Raw genomic sequence first — 20799 nt, forward strand, 5'->3', positions numbered from 1 at the left:
TCTTCTTATAATCTTCTTAGGTTAGAAGATTTCAAATCCTATAGCGGCAGTGCAGCCTAACCAGAAAATTGAGGCCTTGTTTGTATTGTCACTTTTTGGATAAATTTTTTTTTTTTAAAAACTTTTTGTAAATATTTTTTTTTACAAATTTTTTAAATTATATTTTTTTTATCTCACATACATTACATTATTATTAAAAAGTGATGTACTAGTAATTATTCTCAAAAAACTCTCAAGAAAATGCAACCAAATGGGTCCTAATATATTTATTTGTAAATTTTTTGGAAGACGACCGTCGTAGAAGTAGCAAGTGTGTGGCAAGGGCAGAAACATATGAATTTGTTTTCAATGTTTGATACTTTAATCTTTTTTCCCTCCCCTTTTGGTTGGAGTTAGAGGTTTTTTTAAATATATATATTTTTTAATCTGGGCTCTTTTTAGGCGCTACAAACTTTTCTCACATGCTAAACTAATGTCCGGAGTCCTGACTAGTGGGCTGGGTTTCAAGGACTTTATGAAAGTAGAGACCGGGGACAGCCGCCTGTTCAAATTGTGGGCCTCCGTAAACCCAGATTAAAAGCCACAAACGGCATCATTTGGCCCAAATGTAAAATAGATTCATTTTTAGATATGGTTTCAGGATAGGGAACTTCTTCAATATGGGGGTAGAGAGGGAAAATTAATAACACAGTAGTGGCTCCGTAAGATTGGTGGCCGATATTGCCAACGAGTGGCCCTCACCAAACCACCTTCACCCGCAAATAACCATAAAAAATCTTCTTTGTATTATATAATTAATTATTCTCAGGCGCATCAAATCCACCATACAATACAAAATACTGTCTTCCCTCACAATAACAGCACAATCCTGCTAGTTTTTTCTTCTCCTTCTTCAGATTTATTACTACAACTTCTGTTAACTCATCAAGTGCGATAAACAAAACTAGTGAGAAGGATTTTTTTTTTTTTTTTTTTAAACTAATAGTTGTAACGAATTGGTAGTAGCTTCCACCATGACAACAGCTCTTCAGGCTTCAACCTCCTATGGAGTCGGTTTTGCCGTTTCATCATTCCCTCCGCCTTCAAGGCCGTCTCGTCACCGCACTCTCGTCCTAGCTCAAGGTACTAGTTTAATTAGTATGTCATGTTTCTTTTCTTTTTGTTTTGTGTTTAATTTTTATCCCTAATACTGAAATTCGGAAGGATTAGAGTCAAAATTAATTGCCAAATGCGTTGTCTCTGATTGTAACCTAGTCTTGTAGGTTCCTCAGCCAATGCTCAATCTTCCTTTACCTCCTTTTTTACAAGAATTAAAACATTATTAATTAAATTATCAGGCTAGTCTTGGTAATGGTACTCTTTTTTTTTCTTTTCTTTAATTACTACGTATTACTTATGTAGAGATATTGTTTGTGAAAAATATGTTTGGTAGCGGAACCGACGGAGAAATCTGTGGAAATCATGAGAAAGTTCTCGGAGCAGTATGCTCGTAGGTCCGGAACCTATTTCTGTATGGACAAAGGTGTTACTTCTGTTGTTATCAAGGTATTTTTCCCCCTTCTTTTCTTCCGCTTTTACTATTTCAGCAATTCATGTGCTTCTAAAACGTTATTCTGCCTTCTGCGCGAGTCAATATTCTGCTGAAGAAACTATTATTCTTAACTATACATGTTTAGATGGCTTAATACTTGGGCTGGTTTTGTGGATTCTTTCCATATGTTTTCTAATACTAGATGATAGAAAGGACTATTTGTGTCCTAAGGAGAATCTGCTGCTTTTATCTTGGTAGGTCCTATGTGGAAAAGAGTAAGGAAGGGACACCAATTTGAAATGCCCCTACTGGAAAATTCTGAGCACTGCATGTAGAGAATAGAAATGCATTAAAACACACGCAATATGAGCATATCTATGCATTAAAGCACTGCATGTTATGGATGGATAATTTTTTGTGATTTGAGTTTAAAAAAAAAAAACTAAGAAAAATATGGATTTGTGTTCTGATCACTAGCCTTATCGATGCAATTTTCTTGATGCAGCAAAAGATGTGATCTGTGATTTCATAAGATTAAGGAATTTCATGCATCAGTATGAATGGAATCAAAAGTTAATTTGAAATATTGAGGTGGTGCTAAATTGCTCAAAATGAAATTAAGAGTCTTCCTGTACGTGCACATAAATATACTGACCAGAAAAATCTAACTCCTGGAAGTGGCCTGAAGTAAACCATTTCTCATTTGAATGATCTACTTTAAAGTTATGGCAAATGGCATTTCTCCAGTAACTTTGGTTTGCAAAATTCTTTCTGGACTGTTGCCAGGGATTGGCAGAGCACAGGGATACTTTGGGTGCACCGCTCTGCCCCTGTAGGTAAATAGCCATTCATGAGCTCCTTTTCCTGATGCTTGTTTTGATCTTACTTTCTTATGATCGAAAATGTTAAAAAAGGCATTTGCACCTATGCTTTGTTCCTCTATTCAATCAGTTATGGATTTCAATTCCAGGCATTATGATGATAAAGTTGCAGAGGTGCAACAAGGGTTTTGGAACTGCCCGTGTGTTCCCATGAGAGAGAGGTAAGATATCAGATGTAGGTTGATTCCATTTTTGTGTAACCTGTACTAAATGGTTCTGTTCTTCTGGTAATGTAGTTGCAGATGCATTTTCTTCTTTTGTTGATTAATGGATTTATTTATTTCTCCAATCAGGACTCTGTCAATTTATTGCATTATCTGGTCAAGAATTTTTTGTAACATGACCATAGTTCAAATCGTAAACAAATACAGGAGTGGATGAAGAAAACTGGATAGCAGAATTCGTATATTTTGAACAATGAGATACTGTTTATAATGATTATTGATGGTTCCATGTAAGGTAGTTCAATAGCTGTTTAATTTGAATGAAGATGATGTAGAGCATATGACTTGAAGATTGCAACCATTTAAACAAAGGAAGTTTTTGCAAGTGTTCAAAGTCAATGGAGATGTCACATGTATGTTTTGATAGCTCATGCATGTGTTTTGCAACTGGAAGAGTAGTAGAGCTGTTTTGTTCTGAAGACTGAGTATTTCGTCAATTAGAATTACTATGGTCATGGGTCATTTACGTTCCATTCTTTTTTCTCGAGTATAATATTGGTGTAGCAAAGTGTCCCAAGGATTCAAAAATTTTAAAAGGGGAGGCTAGAGGGGAAGGCTACTCTTTACTGGCCCAACACAATTATTTCCTCAATCTCTTTGCAGTTCCCTGCTGTGTTGTTTCTCCTGTTCTGACTATTCACATTTGTAGTGGTTTTGAGACTCTGCTAAAATTACAAGTTCATGTGGGCAGGAAGGAGTGCCACTGCATGCTTTTCCTCACAGCTGAGAACGATTTTGCTGGGAACGAACAGGTGACTTGAGTTTTTCCTTTTAGACCCTTTTTTTGTGATGGGAATGCTTGGTACTCATGATATTCCATAATGAAGTTTTCTTTCGACTGAAGTTAGTTTGGTAGCTTGGAATTTCATTGTATCCATCTCCTGTATGACATTGTTGAATGTCTTCTCCTTGCAGGCCATATCTCTTGAGGAGATCAGGGAAACAACAGCAAATATGTGATGCTTTAACTCGTCCTGATAACCTGTCTAATGAAAGTTATCCTCTGTATACTTGTTCAAATCAAGAAAGTAGCGTTGTAAAATATTTTTGATGTACCAAAGTTATCACACTTCTCGAAGGTAATGACATATTTGGTTCAGATACGTGGTGGGCCGTAGAGCATATTACTCAGTAATGATGACAGTCCAGACTTGAAAGATTGTAGTGGAGGAATCGAAGTTCTGCAATTTTGGTTAATAAAAATGCAGATTAGGCAACAAGTTTCTCGACGCGTTGCCGGAAGAATGCAAATTCTCAATTAGATTGCAACTGCCATTGAGTTTCCCGTTTCCCTTTTCCCTTCTTTCCTTGTGATTTTTCTAATGGTAGTTTTTCAGTTAAACAAGGCAATTTAGTGCGCTCGTGCGCGCGTATATATATATATATATATATAAAAGATTTCAAACGATTGTTTTAAACATAATCCTGTATGATAGAAAGATGTTGAAACAAATCGTATACAAGTTTATAAATTTCTCTCTTTTATGCAAGTGAGAGATTTTAAATTCGAAACTTTTCACTTATATTTTCTTTTTCAATGTCACTCAATTCATTCTTGCCGTCTACATTCTTAAGAATCTTTTTTAAACGTTATTAATTTCTATTGACAATACAAAACTTTGCTTATTTAGAAAGAAAAATAAAGTTGATATTTAATATTTTCTTTTAAGCTTTACCATAAACATTTTATGAGAATTTCTTGATCCATTTTAATCTAATTTAAATGTTGAAAAATTTGTCAAGCAATTTTTTTCTTTTTACCTTTTCAAATAGATTGTCCAATTTAGCTTTTCAAAGTAAAGAATTGTCCAAATTTTGATAGATACCTGTCTCCGTTTCGGGCCAAGGCTGTTCGTCATTTCCCCTTCCCACCCGCAGAAAAGAAAAATTTGTTGAATATTGCTGCACCTGGAATGGATCGGTGTTTCGTGAATCGAGCCGATCGCGAGCGGCTCGAATACGAGCTCGACTCGAGTTCGTCAATATCGAGCTCGAGCTAATTAAGTCGATTTCGAGCTTGAGCTCGAGCTCAAAAATATTAAGTTCGTTGGCTCGCGAGCTCAATTTTTTTTTTTAATTTTAATAGTAAAATTACATATATATCCTTAATATTTTATTTTTTTTAAAAAAATTATTTTTTATTTTTTAAAAATAAAATAATAATAATTATTTTTTTTTATTTTTTAAGGTCGACTCGAATTTGACTCGAGCTCGAGATCGAGCTTCACAAAATTAACTCGAACTCGGCTCGATTAGCCAAAGCTCGACTCGTGCTCGGCTCGTTTGCACCCCTAGGCCCGACCCATTCATGGACTACGTCTACGTGGTAGGGAGTAGTAAATACTACTAAACAGTACACTTGTAACTGAGTCCACTCCAACCCCACCCCACGCTTTTGGTCTTTACGGTACCTTTCCTGCTGCGGGCGGTACTACACTCAAGACTCTCCGGCAAACATTCCTTAGCCATTTTGTCATTTGCCTTCCCCACCGTTTACAATCTTTTTTACATTTTGCATTCTTCGATGAAACTTTCCGATAGGATGCTGACCTCCACTTTTACTGCTCTTGCCCTCCAGATTGATTACTCCTACTTATTTGTGATCGATTTTATTCATTGACGTAATTCACCCATCTTTTTTTTTTATTATTTAATAATTACTGGGTTAAACTTCCGGCTACTTGAGCTTTGGGTATTGTGAAGGAGGGGAGCAAGATCAAGTTATGGCAAGACCTCAGGTGACCATCACTCTTGGACGCTCTGGTCAAGTAAGCCTTCCTTTATCTTTCTTCCCTTTCCATTTCTTCTTTTTCTGTTCTTTTTTCCCACCATTTCTTTTCGAGGGGTTGGGAAACGTCATGATTCATCCCCATGGTCTTCGATCTCTTTTCCCCTTCCCGCGGCCCCCACGCTATGAGGTCTAATTTCTTGGTACTTGTGTTTGGACCTACAGGTCAACTTCGGAGTCATTATGAATTTCTGAATTAAATGTTTCAACTGTATGTTGTGCTGTGTTTGTGATATTTATGTTTGATTTGCAGAAGGTAGTAAGGAGGACGTCGGATAACTCTGAGGGTTTCCTTAGCGATGCTCCCGCATTATCAGGAACCAAAAGATCTAGGGCCGATGGCAGTGCTCAAGATTCTTTGTTTTACACCAACAAGAGGTTGGTGCTTCCTATCCCAATTTTTTCCTCACCATTTTTCTTCAAAAACTATGCTCAATCTCTGCTGACTGCTCTTTAATTTACAGATCACATAAATACTTTAATTTTTCCTGTTTTTCACATAACACATGAGGGAATCTAACACCTTTCTCTAGCCAGTAAGATATTCTTGCTTAGTATTTTTGGCCCTTCAGAACTCATAATTGAGTTCCTTTAGAAGTGATAAAATGTCACATTCTGTTCGTTGTCCCTTAAATATCAATTTCTTTCTTCTGCTGTATATTTTTCAATCTGTTAGGTTGAAGATTTCTGTGGTCTTTTAGTGGTCGGAACTACTGGTGTCAATTTGATTTTAGTGGGTTTTGATGTCATGCTTTCAGACTCCAGGAGGATATAATTTCAAGAAATTCCGGATACACTGGCTCTGCTGGTAAACTTCATATGTCTTAACTTTTATCAGATTAATATCGCATAGTTTTGGTCTGTATCTTAACTTCTCTTCAACTGAAATTGGTATATGAAGATGTAAGCTTGAGCGGAAATGACTTACGTCTGAAACTATTGCACAAAAGAATGTCCAGGCGAATTGAGGAACAGAAGAAGAAGGAACTACTGGAAAAGATGTCGTGGAATACTCAATCTTCAGAAGGGCCTGAAAGATCTCTTTCGAGAAATATTGCACCATTAAGAAGGGCTGGTGAATCATTGCGGATGGAATCATTGCAAAGTTCTTACAGTTCTTATACTGTGGATGGATTAAGAATTAAAGCCCCGACTAGGAATCCCCAAATGTCTGGAGGCATATCATCCTCAAGGGCTATTGGTGAGGTGCTGCAATCACCAATGCCAGTCTTGGCTTCCAGAGCTGGACGTATGGTGTCTTCTGATCTCTTGGATCCTTTGCAAAAGGGCCCTACATCTATGAGGGTTATGGCTGCAACCACAAGGACCAGTCTGGATCCTAGCAAGCCTTTCAAGGATCTTCCACCAGCAAGTAGCAGTATGCTGAGAAACACTTATGCTGTATGAATTTACCTTCTGCTTTTACTTTATCTTATTCTAGCATATTATTATGGCGGCCAAGAGATTGGTGGCTAACTTAGAAGTGCCTTGATTGACAGTTATCAAATTTGTAGAGGAAAAATTGGTTACGCTTGTGAACTTGGAGATGCTGAAATTAGACCAGTGGACAATAAGACTCATACGCTACCTTCTTGTTAGATAATGCTTAATAAATAGCTTCATTAGTTCATCTTATGATAGACTTTCTTACCATGTTCAGATTACTTTGAGCAACACAGTTACATTTTTTGTTCTTAAATCTGTTTGGAGTACTACATTTTTTCTAAAAAAACTTTTAAGTAGATTTAACATCTGTCGCTGCATTTTCACCATTTAACGTTGCACTTATTATGTATCCAAATACAAGTGTACTATATAGTTTTTTAGCTAATTTTGCCTTTTCCCTGCATTAGTTTCCTTAGTCACTGTTGTCAATGCCCTCTTGATGGTTTTTACCTGTTGTTTGCATAGGATGAACATCTTACTGTCACTAGCTTGTTGCATTCACTTGGTTTGGGCAAGTACGCCATCCTTTTTCAGGCAGAGGAGGTAACTTGATTTATTTAATATACTTCTGTACCATCCACATTTTGGTGATATGTGGGAATTTGAGGGTCTGTTCTTCATGTTTCTTTTCTTTTGCTGAAGATTGAGGATAAAGTGCCATGCTGAGGCAAGGAGTTCTAATAGATCACTTTGTCCTCAATGTTGTCTTTTGAAGATGTCTATCTTGCAAAGATTTGAAAAGTGGCAAGGAAAAATAAATCAAACAATAAATCTTCCAACCATTTGCAAGCATCTGATGGTAAAGTCAATTGATTTTAGTGATCATGTGTGTGTTTTCTTCACCAAGTATTGAGTTTTCCAGGGCACTCAAGTACTTATTGCTAATTTTGAATGATTATTAGTTTGGGCATATGAACCTTAGACATTAGCCCCTGTTATGGGGACATCCATCCACTCTCTCTCTTCACCTCCCCCAACCTAAATGATCACCCAGAAACAAGCAGAATTAGGGGATGAGCTTCATGTATAAGATGTTGATTGTTGCACGAGTTACTTGTGTAAAGAGAGACCAAGATTGTAACCCATGGCATTTGCAAGCTTGTTCATAGAAATCTCTCTTGATTCAACCACCACTTGCTTTACAGTTACTATCACCAATGTGGGTATACTATCACCAATATATTGCTACACATTAAGTCTTGTGCATTGATTCTATCGCTTTAGCGCATGTTTAATTTTCATTGCAGGTGGACATGGCTGCATTGAAGCAGATGGGAGACCGTGACTTGAAGGAATTGGGTATACCAATGGTATTTATACTTTTTTACGCTGGAAACCCTTACTTCCTTGCAACATTAGCTTGATGATGATTGCTAATGTCAATTAAGAAGTGCACCTTAGAGAGGATTACCATTCTTGCTTCAAATTGAAGAGTAAATGAAAAATAATTAAATGAAGAGCAAGATAAGCAGCCCTATAGTTTTGGTAAGGTAAAAATTTTCATGACTGAATGGAGATATCAGATCTCTGCGATTCATTTCGCAAACCAAAGGTTTTGTTTCTAAAGCTGATTGAGATGGATACTGAGTTATTGTGAATTTTGCAGTTGTTACTTCAAGCAACCTTTGAAAATAGAAAACTAGATTCTCATAGACAAAGGTGGCCTTATTGAAGCAGATTATTGTTATGTATATTCACTTTTTTTTTTTAAGGTTTCGCTTTTCTTTTGTCCCATTCGATCTTGATTCTTGAGCAGGTGTACCCTTGGCTTGCTCAACAACAAAATCGGTTATTTTTGTATAGTTGGAACTTGTGTTTAGCATGAACGTGTATTCCATTTTGTGCCTTGCCATCGTCGTCTATAATTAGCTTCCTGACAAGTCTCATTTGCCTTTCAGGGACCAAGGAAGAAAATCCTAATAGCTATGTTGCCCCGAGCTAAACGACCTTCAGCAGGACTACCCTCTGCTGCATGAATGCCACCAGCGATGTAATTCAGGAAATTAAATTCAAAAAATGTGCTACTTTTTATTTCCCCAGTCTACAAATGGAAGTTTCAAAAGCTACAAGGCTACAAAATACGAATGTGCAGTTGTTTGCCCTGTGTATAGCGTTTAACAGTTGGTAAATCTGTATCAAAGCATGAGCAAGGCTCTTGTTCATGCAACCAAATGGAATTTGACCAATGTCTTGTTTATATGTAGGATGCTTCAAAAGATATCAAGCAACAAAGCGTGTTTTTATCTTGATGCATCCTAAAAATCAAGGAGTCAAAAGTAAATCCATTCATTAATGCACCCTAATCTTGGGAGGGGCGGAACTAAAATGGCAAGATGCTTTACTATTTACATGTATAGGAGCTGAATCCTGCAAAATTTTTGACTTTTGTTTTCTTCATCCACTGTTTTTTTTTTTTTTTGGATCAATGAGCTTTGACAGAAGGTGCAGGAGGTGAAGTAGAACCACGAGTTTTATTCCCACAATCCTTTCCGTTTCTTGAAGCCAAAGCAAGCAAGAATTTGCTATTGGCTTCCTTCCCATCCTTGGCCAAAGTTGAAAACGAAGAGATCATGTGCTTGGAGCACGCATGGTCTGCTGGAAATCGATGTTTCAAGCAAACTTTAATCTGGCAGTGCTTGCAGGTGCTGGAGTTGGAGAAGGTCAAAACCTCCTTGCACCGCCTAACTGGGCAGGTGGGCTTCTTCTTCTTTTTGGGGTCACAATCCCGTGATGTCTCGTGTTTCTTCAGTGCAGATTTCTCATCTACACCGTCATACCCGGTGGTCTCAATCGACGTCGAACATATTTCGCAGACCACAACTTTCCGGCTGTTGTGCTCCGATTTGGGGCAGTCGTGGGCCTTGTAGGATCGGTGCTCCGAGCAAAAGACCTGCAAAATCCGAGTTTGAAGTTGAATGTTGATAGGATCATCATTGTATTAATTAGACAGTCAATCAAGTCGCTTGACGCGGTAGAATAAAATTTTAGGAGGATTTTGAACGAAAAGATGATTAAAGAAATTAGTAGTAGAACTACCTTATGGCAGGCACCACATTTAAAGGGGAGAAAATCGAGTTGATGGCAATCAGAGTGTTGGCAGTGCCTCCCTAAATCCGGGAAAGCTTCCGTCCCTCCTCCTTCCATTGAAAATTTTGTTCTTTTTTCTCGCCTGAACTATGGTTTCCTAATCTGTCCAACAGCAGAGCAGGAGGGAAAGAAAAGATGGTGATGATGAAGAGTGATTTTCTTTCTTCCTTGGACTACTAATCGACAATTATACGAAGTATCGATTCTGATCGGAATTCTGGTCGAAGAGATTTGATTGTTGTTCTGATTTCTCTGAAACGGGGAGGAGGGAGCGTTTCTAGTTTATTTTATAGGCTTACGCTTATGGCTTTCTTTCTGTCTGCTAGATGATGGCTTGGGGCATAAGTCTAGTAGATGCATATTTATTTATATATCCGACGTAGCCTCCTAGTCTGCCTTGTGCGTACGCCCTTTTGTCATTCACGCGCTTCTTTGCGCGCTATTTGCCACCGCAGTGGAATTGGGTCGGTGTTTGATTCTTCTTCTAGGATGTTCCATGGGCTTGGCGGCTGTAAAGCCCATTAACAATTCATCGTTATGGCCACCGCAGTGAAATTTGGACTTAGTAGAAGGGAGCACGCGCAGTGGCCTCCAAGTCATCTCTCCGTCAAAGAAAACCATTCGTTAGTTTATCGCTGGAATACCTTCTGGATACCATAGTGATGAGTATCTACCCTACTCGCTCTTAGACGTGTGAATAGAAATATTACCCTTTAGATGATTTTAAGAGTTTAAATGATATGGTAAGAGTTTATTGGGTAATGATGAGTATGGCACTAAAAAAAATGATAGAATTTATCAGTCATGACTGATAAATCTTTTAGATTAGAATGTCGTTTGCTTGATGCTAACGCTCACAACTCACAAGTAACTTAAGGTTCGTTTGGATGGATTTTTTTTTTTTTTTTGAAGTGCTTGTCTAAAATTTATTATAACTCATTATTATTGTTTTAGAAAAATTATTATTGTTATTTGTCTAAAAACACTCATAACACCTGCTCCTTCCCTATATCTCTCTCTACCTTCCCCGCACCGCTACACCCCTTTTTCTTCTCTTCTCTTCTCTTCTACCCCTTATTTCCCGCCACTTCTTCCCCTTGCTAACCCTCTCCTATTTCCTCCAAATTTAGGGAGGGAAAAGGGAGGGACAACGGTAGTAAGTTTAGGGTTGGATGGAGAAGTCTTTCCCTCCTTAGGAAGGTGGTGGGGAAGAGGAAAGGAAGGAGAAAGTTTTGGGACTAATGGTGGGGTGTCTTTTAAGATATACTTTTTTAAGTGTCCTTATACAGCTTTAGAGTGTTTTAGGGCATTTTTACTTAGTTAACGTCTTTTACCTTAAAAAAAAATTGTTTTCTGTAACACCTAAAAATAAGGAGTGCCAAATATATAAACTAAGAAAAACAAAGTGCATAAGCATTTTGTAAATGTGCATTTACCTTCCCACCCCTCTAACGTAAACACATGTGATTTGAGGCACATGGAACCCTTAGTGCCATTTTTATATTTATGTTGAATGTCCTATTTATTTAACTTGTTATATGCTATTTGTTTAAGTTTCTTCTACACTCACTCACGTGATAAGTGAGATTGGCATTGAGTAGTGGCACTACTGATGATCCCAATTCCCAACTGGATCAAGCCTCACAAGTTTTATTTCACTCCATTTCAAGGTAAATATCTATTTGAAAATTTTTTGCACTATATTTTAACTTATTTACATTCTAATCCAACTCATTTATACTCCAAAGCAAACTTGTTTGAAATCAAACTTGTGATGCCACAATGTTGTATGGGAGAGTTCCACCCCCCCCCCCCCCCCCCCCCGCCCAAAAAAAAGAAAAGAAAAGAAAAAACTCCCCTGATTTCCAGACTTCTCATACCAAAACCAATCCAAAAAGAAAATGAGGGAATTTTAGCAGGAACCTATTTTTCCCAAGGTACTATTGAGTAAAGTACTTTCAGGTAAAATCATTCACTTTAGCCTTTGCATTTAAGTTTTTTTTTTTCTCCCTCTTCGAAACAGTATTTAGTCTCTAACTAATGCACGGGCCATCATGCTGGATAGAGTATGTAACCAAGAGAGATCATCACCAATTAAAAGGCATGGAGAGGGCACCAACCCAAAACAGGGCATGTGTTGCATAAAAATGGACAGCAATAACCCAATTGAATCATTTCCTCTCATATGGCTACAACAAACAAAAAGGTAGATGGTGTTGGTGCCAATTTGTTCCTTTCATAAAGTTCAAAGCACTGGTTCTCTCAAATACATATCTGCTACGTCTTTTTCTCGAACCAAAGCTAGAGTAGTGTTGCTGCTTTTAGAACAATTGAATGAATAACTTTCTAGCGATAGCAAAGCACTAGTATTGCGGTACAGAACCATTAGAATAACTGAGGGCCCTTAAATTAATGGAGTACTACATAGTTGTACGTAGCTTAGTAGTATTTGTACGCCATTACTGCTGATGCTACTCTCTATCAAGGAAATATGGGCCCCCTCCCCGGCACCAAACCCACGGGGTCTTTTTGGCAAGCCTGTCAACATTATTGGAGGAGAAGAGAAAGGAAAGACCTTTTTCCCCCCTTTAAAAAACAGTAGTGTAATAGTACAGTTGTTTGATACTACTACTAAGTATTACGTAAATGATTATAGACAGGGGAAGGTGGAAGAGCGAGCTTTACTGAGCAGAGGGACAAAGGGGATAGCTTTGAGAAAAGGGGGCCAGCCTAGAACAAGGCGACGACAGAGGGCGAACCTTAGTTATTAAGGTTTTTGGGGACAAAAAAGAAAGAATACTTAAAAATAATTAAAGAGAGTTGTGCAGTGCTCTTCCATGCTTATATGTTTATTATTCCATTGATGTCACAGCGCTCTCTGTATCGCTTTTTATGTTGGAAGAGTTTTAACCTCAAATTCTTTCTGAGCTTTTCAAGACTAGACTAGAAAGGGGTCGGTTTGATTGGGTAAAAGGTCCCTCGCTAGCCTACACTTCAATTCCACGAAGTCAGTCACAAACTCCCGTGAAAATGACACAGAGTCGTCGATGGAATAAGCAAAAACTCGGGGCGGGGGTGCCACAAAAAACAAAATCCCACTAAGGTTTTGGCTCGTGTCAAAAAAAGCCATCTGTCGGATCCTGCTGTCTGTATTTGTCATGTAATTTTCTTCTTAGAGGCCCCCTGCTAGAGAGTTTTGAGTATTAAAGCCAAACGGGTAAAAGAGTGAATTTAAACCCAAAAAAAAGAAAGAGAAAAGAAAAAAGGACAGGAGGTCAGCAACAAAGATCCTTCCTTGTGACGCAAAGCTTTTAAGGGAAGGGAATGATTAGCACCATCTCACGGTTGAGTGCTGACAATTTGACATTTCCTCGTACTAGTAGTAGTATACTAGTATTTCATAGTAGCCAATTTGATCATAAACATTCGAACCTGGCCAGTCGCCATTCGCTAATGCCCACTCTGGCTTCCTATCCTATCAAGTAGGGGTGTATCAACCAACGCAAGATAGAGAGAGAGAGAGAGAGAGATCCTCCGGAGATCGCTCGTTCATTCTAGCTAGCTCCCTGACCGGAAGAAGAATAGTTATCCCTTCCCTTCACTTCCGCTCCTCACTTTACTCAACTGGCTAGTCTGTTACACTCTGTAGCAATCTGTGCAACGAGAGAGAGAGATTCATCAGCTAGCGGCAGAATATTACCATCATCATGTCCCCAATTGTAGTCAGCACTACAATCCCTCTTTCAAAGTTGATAAGATTACTGCTATCATCATCATCCGCAACACCTACCCGATTTGAAATCTGCCTATCCATCCGTAATATCCCTCACATATGAAAACCTTTTCAGGATCAAAACAACAAAGAAAAAGGGAGATGGGCAGTGGCGCCAAGCAGAAGCAGCTGCCCAAGTGGAAAATCCACTTCGAGAAATCCCCAAAGCAAAAAATCCAACCTCCTCCGGAATTCGTCTGCCCCATCTCCGGCTCCCTCATGGTCGACCCAGTTATTGTCTCCTCCGGCCACTCCTTCGAGCGCAACTGCATCGATGCCTGCAAGTCCCTCAACTTCAGGCCACCCTCCCCGACGGCTCCGTTCCCGATTTCTCCACCTCATCCCTAACCTCGCCCTCAAGTCCGCTATCCTCAGCTGGTGCCATTCTACCCTCTTTACCCTTCCTCCAAACCCTCGATTTCTGCTCCGCTCATAACCTCGTTCGCACCTTATTGCTCGCTTCCCGTTCCCAGCAGAAGCCTAATCATCAATTATCAGTGTTCTCCTCCCAAGAAACCGAGCTGACTCGGACGCCTAGTCAAGTTTCCACCAGCTCCGAGGAATCCGTGACGGCCGCCGCTGTCATCAGCGGGCCCACCACTCCCTCTGCTTTAACCACCCGCCCCTCTTGTTGCTGCTCCTCTTCGTCCTCCTCAGATATCGAGTCCTCGAATCACCCTAGCTCCCTCGAAGAAGACGAGTTCGCGACCAAGCTCAGGAGCTCTCAAGTGTTCGAGCAAGAGGAGGCTCTGCTTTCCCTCCGGAAACTAACCCGGACCCAGGAGGAATCCCGGGTGAATCTCTGCACGGCTCGTCTACTCTCGGCTCTCCGGCCTCTGATCACCTCCAAATACGCTTCTGTTCAGGTGAACTCAGTCGCCGTTGTGGTGAACCTGTCCCTAGAGAATCGAAACAAGGTCAAGATCGTGAGGTCAGGGATTGTCCCCCCCGTGATTGATGTTCTGAGGGGTGGATTCCCGAGTCGCAGGACCACGCTGCCGGTGCCCTCTTCAGTTTGGCGCTTGATGATCAGAACAAGACCGCAATTGGGGTGTTAGGCGGGCTGCCTCCGCTTCTACACGTGCTTCCGGTCCGACTCCGAGCGGACTCGCCATGACTCGGCTTTGGCACTTTTTCATCTTTTTTGGTCCAGAGCAGCATCAGGGAAAAAATAAAGTGGTGGCAAGATCGGCCACATGACGGGGTCGGATCCTCTTGGGTGTGGGCAATTTAGCTGCCAGCGCGAAGGGCGGGGGGCGATGCTGGACGGTGGGGCAGTGGGATATTTTATGGAGATGCTCGAGAGGGAGAATTTTGACTGGGATTCGACTCGAGAGAGCTGCGTGGGGGCACTGTATGGGTTGAGTCACGGGGGGTTAAGGTTTAAGGGATTGGCGAAGGAGGCCAACGCAGAGGAAGTGTTGAAGAAGTTGGAGGAGATGGGAAGCGAGCGGTCAAAGGAGAAGGTGAGGAGGATTTTGGAGGTTCTGAAACAAAAGGATGAGGAGGAAGAGGCAGTGGATTGGGAGGAGTTGCTGAAATCTGACGAGGAGGATGCGAGTTCGGGCAGGGGCAGAGCATCAATCCGGTGACGGGTCCGGTTCTTCTGCGGCGGTTGCAGTGCTGTGAACAGTCCGATTCTCCATGCCATGCCATGCCACTCCATGCCATGCCATGCCATGGTGGTGGATGACTTTCTTGGTAAAGTGTTTTTTTTTTTTTTTTTTTTCTTAAAGAACTAAACCAAACCATGGGAAGGGGGGGAGGGAATGAAAGTGTAATTACGCGTGCGAGCGTTCTCCGGTTCTATTTTTCCTTAAATCTAATTTCTGGTAGTGGAAGAGTGGTGCTAATAAATTAGTAATTATTTGTTTGTGAATAATAAATCAGTTGTTGGAGTTTTCTTTTCGGAAGAGTGGTTAAAGGATTTGGTCATCAATGGCGCTAGGGGTGGCAATTCCTGACACGACCCGAAAACACGACACGAACCTAACACGAAATTAATGGGTTTGGGTTGAGGTTTCGGGAGTTCGGGTCAGAATCGGGTCGAACCCGATGAACCCGAAAAGAAAACAGGTCAATTTCGGGTCAACCCGTGATGACCTGATATGACCCGATGTGACCCGTTTACGAATTAAAACTAATTTAATAAACATAAAAATTATTTTATCTAACTAAACTAAATCATTCTTTTTTTCCAAAGGTATTAATTACTTAATCCTAAATAAATTTATTTAACTTGTGTGAAGTTAAAATTATTATATTTGGACAAATAATATATTATGTTATTTTTTACTTTTATGCTGTTTTAATTTATTTTATATTTGGTTTGGGATAAAACACTTTTATGGTGTTTAATTTATTTTAGATTTGGTTTGAAATTATTTATTTAAATTTTTATTATTTGATGATGTAATTAATTTTGTGAAAATTTGATTTTATTAGAAATTACAGTGATAAATTAATAAATTAAAATAAAGTTTCGGGTCATTTCGGGTCGACCCGCCAACCCGAAAAATTTTCGAGTTCGTGTCAGGTACCCTGACCCGTTTCGGGTTGGCGGGTCGGGTTCGGGTCAGCAGGTTCTTTGTTATACTTAGGCCTCAACCCGACCCGATTGCCACCCCTAAATGGCGCCTCCCAGAGATGGTTGATGATACTAGTACTGTTAAAATTAAGTAAAGTTTGGTTTCATAGTTCATTATTGGCTTCTTCAAAGATTTACTGCGAACCTCACCTCACCTCACCGCCGCCCAATTGTTGGATCTCTTTTGCGTGCAGCATATGATGATGATTGCTAATGCAAACTTTTTACGATTTTTTGTTTTCCGAACCATGGATGTCATTCCAGACTAACAAGGCAATTGGGCTCTTTGATAGGCAGGGTTCATGTCAAAATCGGTAGCTGCAGTTGCAAATTTCTTGGATGGAGCAGTCGAAGAAGTCTTGGTACCACACCCTGGACAAAGTCTCTTCACCACTGGCTTTCCGGTAGGAAACCAGCTTCAATTAAAGGGAAGCATTTTTAAGATGGAGCAGATCTTTTGTAATTGCTCCCATTCCTATAACCAAGAATTCCAGCTTCAATACACGCTCCCTAGTTGACAGAGAACTGAAGTTGCCCCCCCCTTCCCAACATAGGATTCTTTAAATAATAATAATAATCATCAGGTCCAAATTTTATTTTCAACACAGCAACACATACAGATCAATCAATCAATCATTTACCTACCTATCTGTCTGCTCTGCTGCGAATCCCATAAACAGAATAGTACACTACTAATTTGGGTTCTTAACATTTTACTGATATTCAAAAAGCGTACTGTACTTGGTTTGGAGGCTAAAGGGAGGGACGGAGCAGATTTATATATGTCCATAGCAAAGTAAGGAAGTATGGAGCTAAAAGCAAGGAATTATTATTATTATTATATGCATCTGTATTATAGTACTAACACTAATCTTAATGGTGATTTATTTGCACTTGGCTTATGAATGACTAGGACGACTAGTGCTATTACAGGAATTTTTTTTTTTTAATTTCATTTTAAATACTAGTAGTAAATATTTTGTGTATGCATAAATAAATTCTCTCAATTGAAAAATACAAAAAAATGGTAAGGTAAGCAAACAAAGAAAGAAAGAAAGAAGAGCTGAGATCAACCAAAATATTTAAACGTACAGTCCCTCCCTGAATTTTTCACAGTATTGCACTCGATCAGTTGTTGAAAGCATCGCACCTTCGTCTAATCTCACCTTCCCCTCCAGTCTTCACACCATACTCGCTCAGCTTCTGCATTGCCAGACCAAATGCCTTGAAGAATGCATCCTGATCCTTAGCGTACAGCTCCACGTACGGCCTCGTCCTCCCATCCGAGTGCAAGCTTCGGTCCGACGACAAAACCCCCAGCCCCTCCGGCAAGTTCTGGAAGTACTTATTGTCGAACTTGTTCGGGCTCATTACGTCGTTGAACACCGACAACGTCGGATTCTTCTTGTAATCCGCACAAGCATTTCTCAATGCCGCCGCGAACCTCGGGTTGTAGGAGGGATCCGACTCTAAGGCCCTGCTGTAGTTGTAGATGTTTGAGCTGAATTCCTTGCAATGCGAGAATCCTATGGTGTGAGCGCCGGAGAGCGCCACCATTTCTTGGACCGAAAAGCCCCTGGACCCGAATATTTTGATGATTTCAGTCAGGGACATTGTGGGGAGGGGAAGATTTCCTTGGACGGCTGATGCTTTGGAGACTAAACCGTCCCGGCGACCGAGTCTAACCGGGTAGTAAGGGCCGCCGGCCATGGTGACCAGGTTGCGGGTGGCGACGGCCAAGATGTCGGCGCAGGAGACGACGCCGGGGCAGGCGAGCTCGAGGGCGGTCTTGGCGCGGACGACGACGTCGAAGCCGTCGCCAGGGAGGGAGAGGTTAATGTCGGCGTCGCGTTCTGCCTTGTTGAAGGGAGTGGAGGAGATGAGGACGGAGGCGTCGCAGCCTTGGAGGAGGGCGTCGTGGAAGAAGAGGCGGAGGGTGGCGGCGGCGGTGGTGGGGGAGCTGATCTGCTTGTTAGTGGTGGTGTCTTGCATGATCTGCTCAAATCTGGGGCAGCTTTTCTGATAATAGTTGGTGGTGAGCTGCGGGGGCCGAATTTGCCGGTAATGGGATTGGGAGGCTGAGGAAACATCAATGCATATTGAAGACACCAAAACAAAGAATGGTAAAGCAGCAGCTGTTAAAGCCATTGCTATGCGCTACCGCTGCAACCAATTTGGGGGTTTTGTTTGGGGATGCGCCGGGGTGGGGGTGGAGGAGGAGGAAATCTTCTTCTGTCAGAAAGACTCAGAGTGAGTGAGAGAGAGAGAGAGAGAGAATGAAGTTGCTGGCTGTATCTTTCTGTTCTCCCTCCTCTGGACTACGCGACTAGTATCACTTAGTGGGGATTAGATGGTGGAGAGGGAAACCAATAATGCCGCCTCTGAATTTAGAGATGAGATTAAAAGAAAGGAACCAAAAAAAAAAAAAAAAAAAAAGCTGAGAACTTCTTTACTCTTGTAGTACTTATGAGGACTTTGTCACCTTAATTAGTAACGGAGAAGGGTAAATCTAATTAGATTAGGTTAAAAAAAAGGGGAAAAAAAGTTTGTTTACTGCTTTACTCTTGCAAGAGATGCAGGGCAGTGACGATTGTCAATAATGCTAGAATAGCGTAACATTTTCTAAAATAAGTTATAACTGCTTTTTAACTATTTATACATGCTTATAACAAGAGTGTAATATTTTATTAATATTATTTATATGAATTTCATGCATAATAATTATACGTCCGATATAAAGTTTTACAAATATTTCATATAAAGGTATTATTACAAAAATTTAAAAAGTGCCACATCATTAAGTCTTGATTGCGTCATTAAATAACCAATTGGTTCGTTAGTCATTACCAAAACTTCTTGATTGTGGGTGAAAGGTCAAGAATTTAAACCTTTTCTACTATCGGTCACTATTTATGACTTGCCACTTCAGTGACTTCCTTCCATAGGTTAGGTCCCCCTCCCCCTCTATAATGATGGGATAAAGTAGATTATATATATCGTTGTTAAAAAAAAAATTAATTCCTTGTGCGTGCCGCCCCCGGATCCGGTTGGGAGAGGGAGAGGGAGACGCAGGGGAAGAAGTATTAGGTTTTGGGTTGTGGGTTGTGGGGGCTAATGAAGGGAGACTTGGGAACACGCGGCAAATGGTTTAAGCATTAATCACGGGGGCCAGCAATGGGGTGGAGGGGTCCACCAGTGCAGAGTTTGCACTTTGCAGTTTGCACGGTCGTCCCGTCGGTGGTGTTGCATCTGGAATCCTGGATCACGCATCGCATGCTCTTGTTTTCTTCTTTTCTTCCCAATTTTTTTGTTTGTGGATTTCTACGTTAATATTCCAAGCTCTTGTTTAGATTATAATGTTCTAAAGTTTTTGGAGAAAATATATTATAATAATTTGATATATATATATATAAATATATATGAAATAAAAAAATAATTAAAAAATATATTCATAGAAACGTAAAAATTTTTTTGATAGAAAATAACTTTAAGACCTGACGGCGGTCGTGGACGACCTTCATCACTGTTTGCCAGTAAAAGTTCGCGGAAGGCTACTAATAAGGGGCCTCACCAAGTTTCAATTCGAATCGTTTGCCTCAAGTGAAAATAAATAGAATTATAAAATAAATAGATTTAAGGAAGATGCATATTCTTACCCAGGGAAAAAAAACAAAAAGAGGAAGATGCAAATGGGTAAGACTTTGGTGTGGGAAAAAAAAAGAAGAAAAAAATTAAAGAGAAGCCTTCATTTTATCCTCGACTGAGGAGGCCCGTCGTGATCCGAATTAATATCTACGTATTTTTTCCATAGATGAGATATTCTTCCATCTTTCTGGTTTCATGGCTTTAAGCGGACAACTCATACGATGGGATGTGCCAGCATCTGCATAGCATTGGTTGGTCTAATTAAAGATGGAGCTACCGTCAGCTGCTTTGCATAATTGAACAATCACGCAATTGCGCCGTGATTCGTTTGGGCTGTAATTCATGATTGGTGGCTTTTTTGTTTGTTTTTTGGGGTAGGGTGTGGGGTTTAAATTACAGCTGTGAAGTCAAAGCTAGAGGATTGGGATGGAGATGGAGAATGTTAAATGTTTCAAAATTTGTTACAGCAGGACATGGCGAAAGTGCAGCACCATGACCGGATAATACATTAAATGATGATTATGTAAGTCTAATCTGGTGAAAAACAAGTTTTTATGCATTTAGTCAAATCTTCAGTACCGGGTTTGGGCCAATAGAATCTCCGGAACAGGGTGTTTTCGTTTGGATTAGCTGTTTTTGGGGATATTTTTGAAAAACTTTGCTGTAGCAGAGTTTTTAGAGTATATTTTGAAATATTTTTAGAAAATATTTTGAAATTTTTTTTGTTGACACTTTATTATGAGATATTTGGTAAAATTTTAAAAAAATTTAAACTAACTTTTAGATTATCTTTTAGAGTACTTTGTTGTAACTTTTATTGTATTTGAAAAACTAATTT

The 20799-nt window shown here is 40.0% G+C and overlaps 4 protein-coding genes and 1 pseudogene across 6 annotated transcripts; 3 read left to right on the forward strand and 2 right to left on the reverse strand.

Moving 5' to 3' along the window:
* The first annotated feature begins 818 nt into the window (after positions 1-818).
* On the forward strand, positions 819-3905 carry LOC113752890 (ferredoxin-thioredoxin reductase catalytic chain, chloroplastic). The gene is made up of 6 exons (XM_027296932.1): positions 819-1122; positions 1433-1545; positions 2318-2367; positions 2502-2573; positions 3328-3388; positions 3552-3905. The coding sequence occupies exons 1-6, from the start codon at positions 1014-1016 to the stop codon at positions 3594-3596; spliced, it is 450 nt and encodes a 149-aa protein (XP_027152733.1). The 5' UTR covers positions 819-1013; the 3' UTR covers positions 3597-3905.
* A 515-nt stretch (positions 3906-4420) lies between these two features.
* LOC113753334 (Usher syndrome type-1G protein-like) lies at positions 4421-9088 on the forward strand. Of its 3 annotated transcripts, XM_027297460.1 has the most exons (9): positions 4421-4557; positions 4932-4962; positions 5340-5404; positions 5678-5802; positions 6183-6232; positions 6326-6825; positions 7336-7413; positions 8118-8180; positions 8769-9088. In XM_027297460.1, exons 3-9 carry the CDS (start codon positions 5360-5362, stop codon positions 8844-8846), a joined length of 939 nt encoding a protein of 312 aa, XP_027153261.1. In that variant the 5' UTR covers positions 4421-4557; positions 4932-4962; positions 5340-5359; the 3' UTR covers positions 8847-9088. The 3 variants fall into 3 exon arrangements, with proteins under 3 accessions (XP_027153261.1, XP_027153260.1, XP_027153259.1); XM_027297459.1 differs by lacking the exons at positions 4421-4557; positions 4932-4962 and having other exon boundaries at positions 4984-5404; XM_027297458.1 differs by lacking the exons at positions 4421-4557; positions 4932-4962; positions 5340-5404 and adding an exon at positions 5475-5554.
* A 178-nt stretch (positions 9089-9266) lies between these two features.
* On the reverse strand, positions 9267-10268 carry LOC113753335 (zinc finger AN1 domain-containing stress-associated protein 12). Its single transcript, XM_027297461.1, has 2 exons — positions 9907-10268; positions 9267-9760 (listed from the first exon to the last, which is right to left on the reverse strand). The coding sequence occupies exons 1-2, from the start codon at positions 10012-10014 to the stop codon at positions 9293-9295; spliced, it is 576 nt and encodes a 191-aa protein (XP_027153262.1). The 5' UTR covers positions 10015-10268; the 3' UTR covers positions 9267-9292.
* A 3563-nt stretch (positions 10269-13831) lies between these two features.
* LOC113751229 lies at positions 13832-17080 on the forward strand (annotated as a pseudogene).
* Positions 17081-17243: 163 nt separating this feature from the next.
* Positions 17244-18692, reverse strand: LOC113752972 (peroxidase 31-like). The gene has a single exon (XM_027297045.1). It carries the CDS (start codon positions 18462-18464, stop codon positions 17445-17447), a length of 1020 nt encoding a protein of 339 aa, XP_027152846.1. The 5' UTR covers positions 18465-18692; the 3' UTR covers positions 17244-17444.
* Positions 18693-20799: the final 2107 nt, after the last annotated feature.

This window comes from Coffea eugenioides, chromosome 11, assembly GCF_003713205.1.
Source record: "Coffea eugenioides isolate CCC68of chromosome 11, Ceug_1.0, whole genome shotgun sequence".
Taxonomy (NCBI): domain Eukaryota; kingdom Viridiplantae; phylum Streptophyta; class Magnoliopsida; order Gentianales; family Rubiaceae; genus Coffea; species Coffea eugenioides.

What these genes read in the sequence shown, in the direction of transcription:
- LOC113752972 (XM_027297045.1), bottom strand. Translation starts at nt 18,464, where the DNA reads ATGGCTTTAACAGCTGCTGCTTTACCATTCTTTGTTTTGGTGTCTTCA.
- LOC113753335 (XM_027297461.1), bottom strand. Translation starts at nt 10,014, where the DNA reads ATGGAAGGAGGAGGGACGGAAGCTTTCCCGGATTTAGGGAGGCACTGC. An exon ending in AATGTGGTGCCTGCCATAAG is followed by an intron (nt 9,761 to 9,906) that starts GTAGTTCTACTA and finishes CGGATTTTGCAG; the next exon opens with GTCTTTTGCTCGGAGCACCG.
- LOC113753334 (XM_027297458.1), top strand. Translation starts at nt 5,495, where the DNA reads ATGATTCATCCCCATGGTCTTCGATCTCTTTTCCCCTTCCCGCGGCCC. An exon ending in TTGTTTTACACCAACAAGAG is followed by an intron (nt 5,803 to 6,182) that starts GTTGGTGCTTCC and finishes TCATGCTTTCAG; the next exon opens with ACTCCAGGAGGATATAATTT. An exon ending in TGCTGAGAAACACTTATGCT is followed by an intron (nt 6,826 to 7,335) that starts GTATGAATTTAC and finishes TTGTTTGCATAG; the next exon opens with GATGAACATCTTACTGTCAC.
- LOC113752890 (XM_027296932.1), top strand. Translation starts at nt 1,014, where the DNA reads ATGACAACAGCTCTTCAGGCTTCAACCTCCTATGGAGTCGGTTTTGCC. An exon ending in CACTCTCGTCCTAGCTCAAG is followed by an intron (nt 1,123 to 1,432) that starts GTACTAGTTTAA and finishes TATGTTTGGTAG; the next exon opens with CGGAACCGACGGAGAAATCT. An exon ending in TGTGTTCCCATGAGAGAGAG is followed by an intron (nt 2,574 to 3,327) that starts GTAAGATATCAG and finishes TCATGTGGGCAG; the next exon opens with GAAGGAGTGCCACTGCATGC.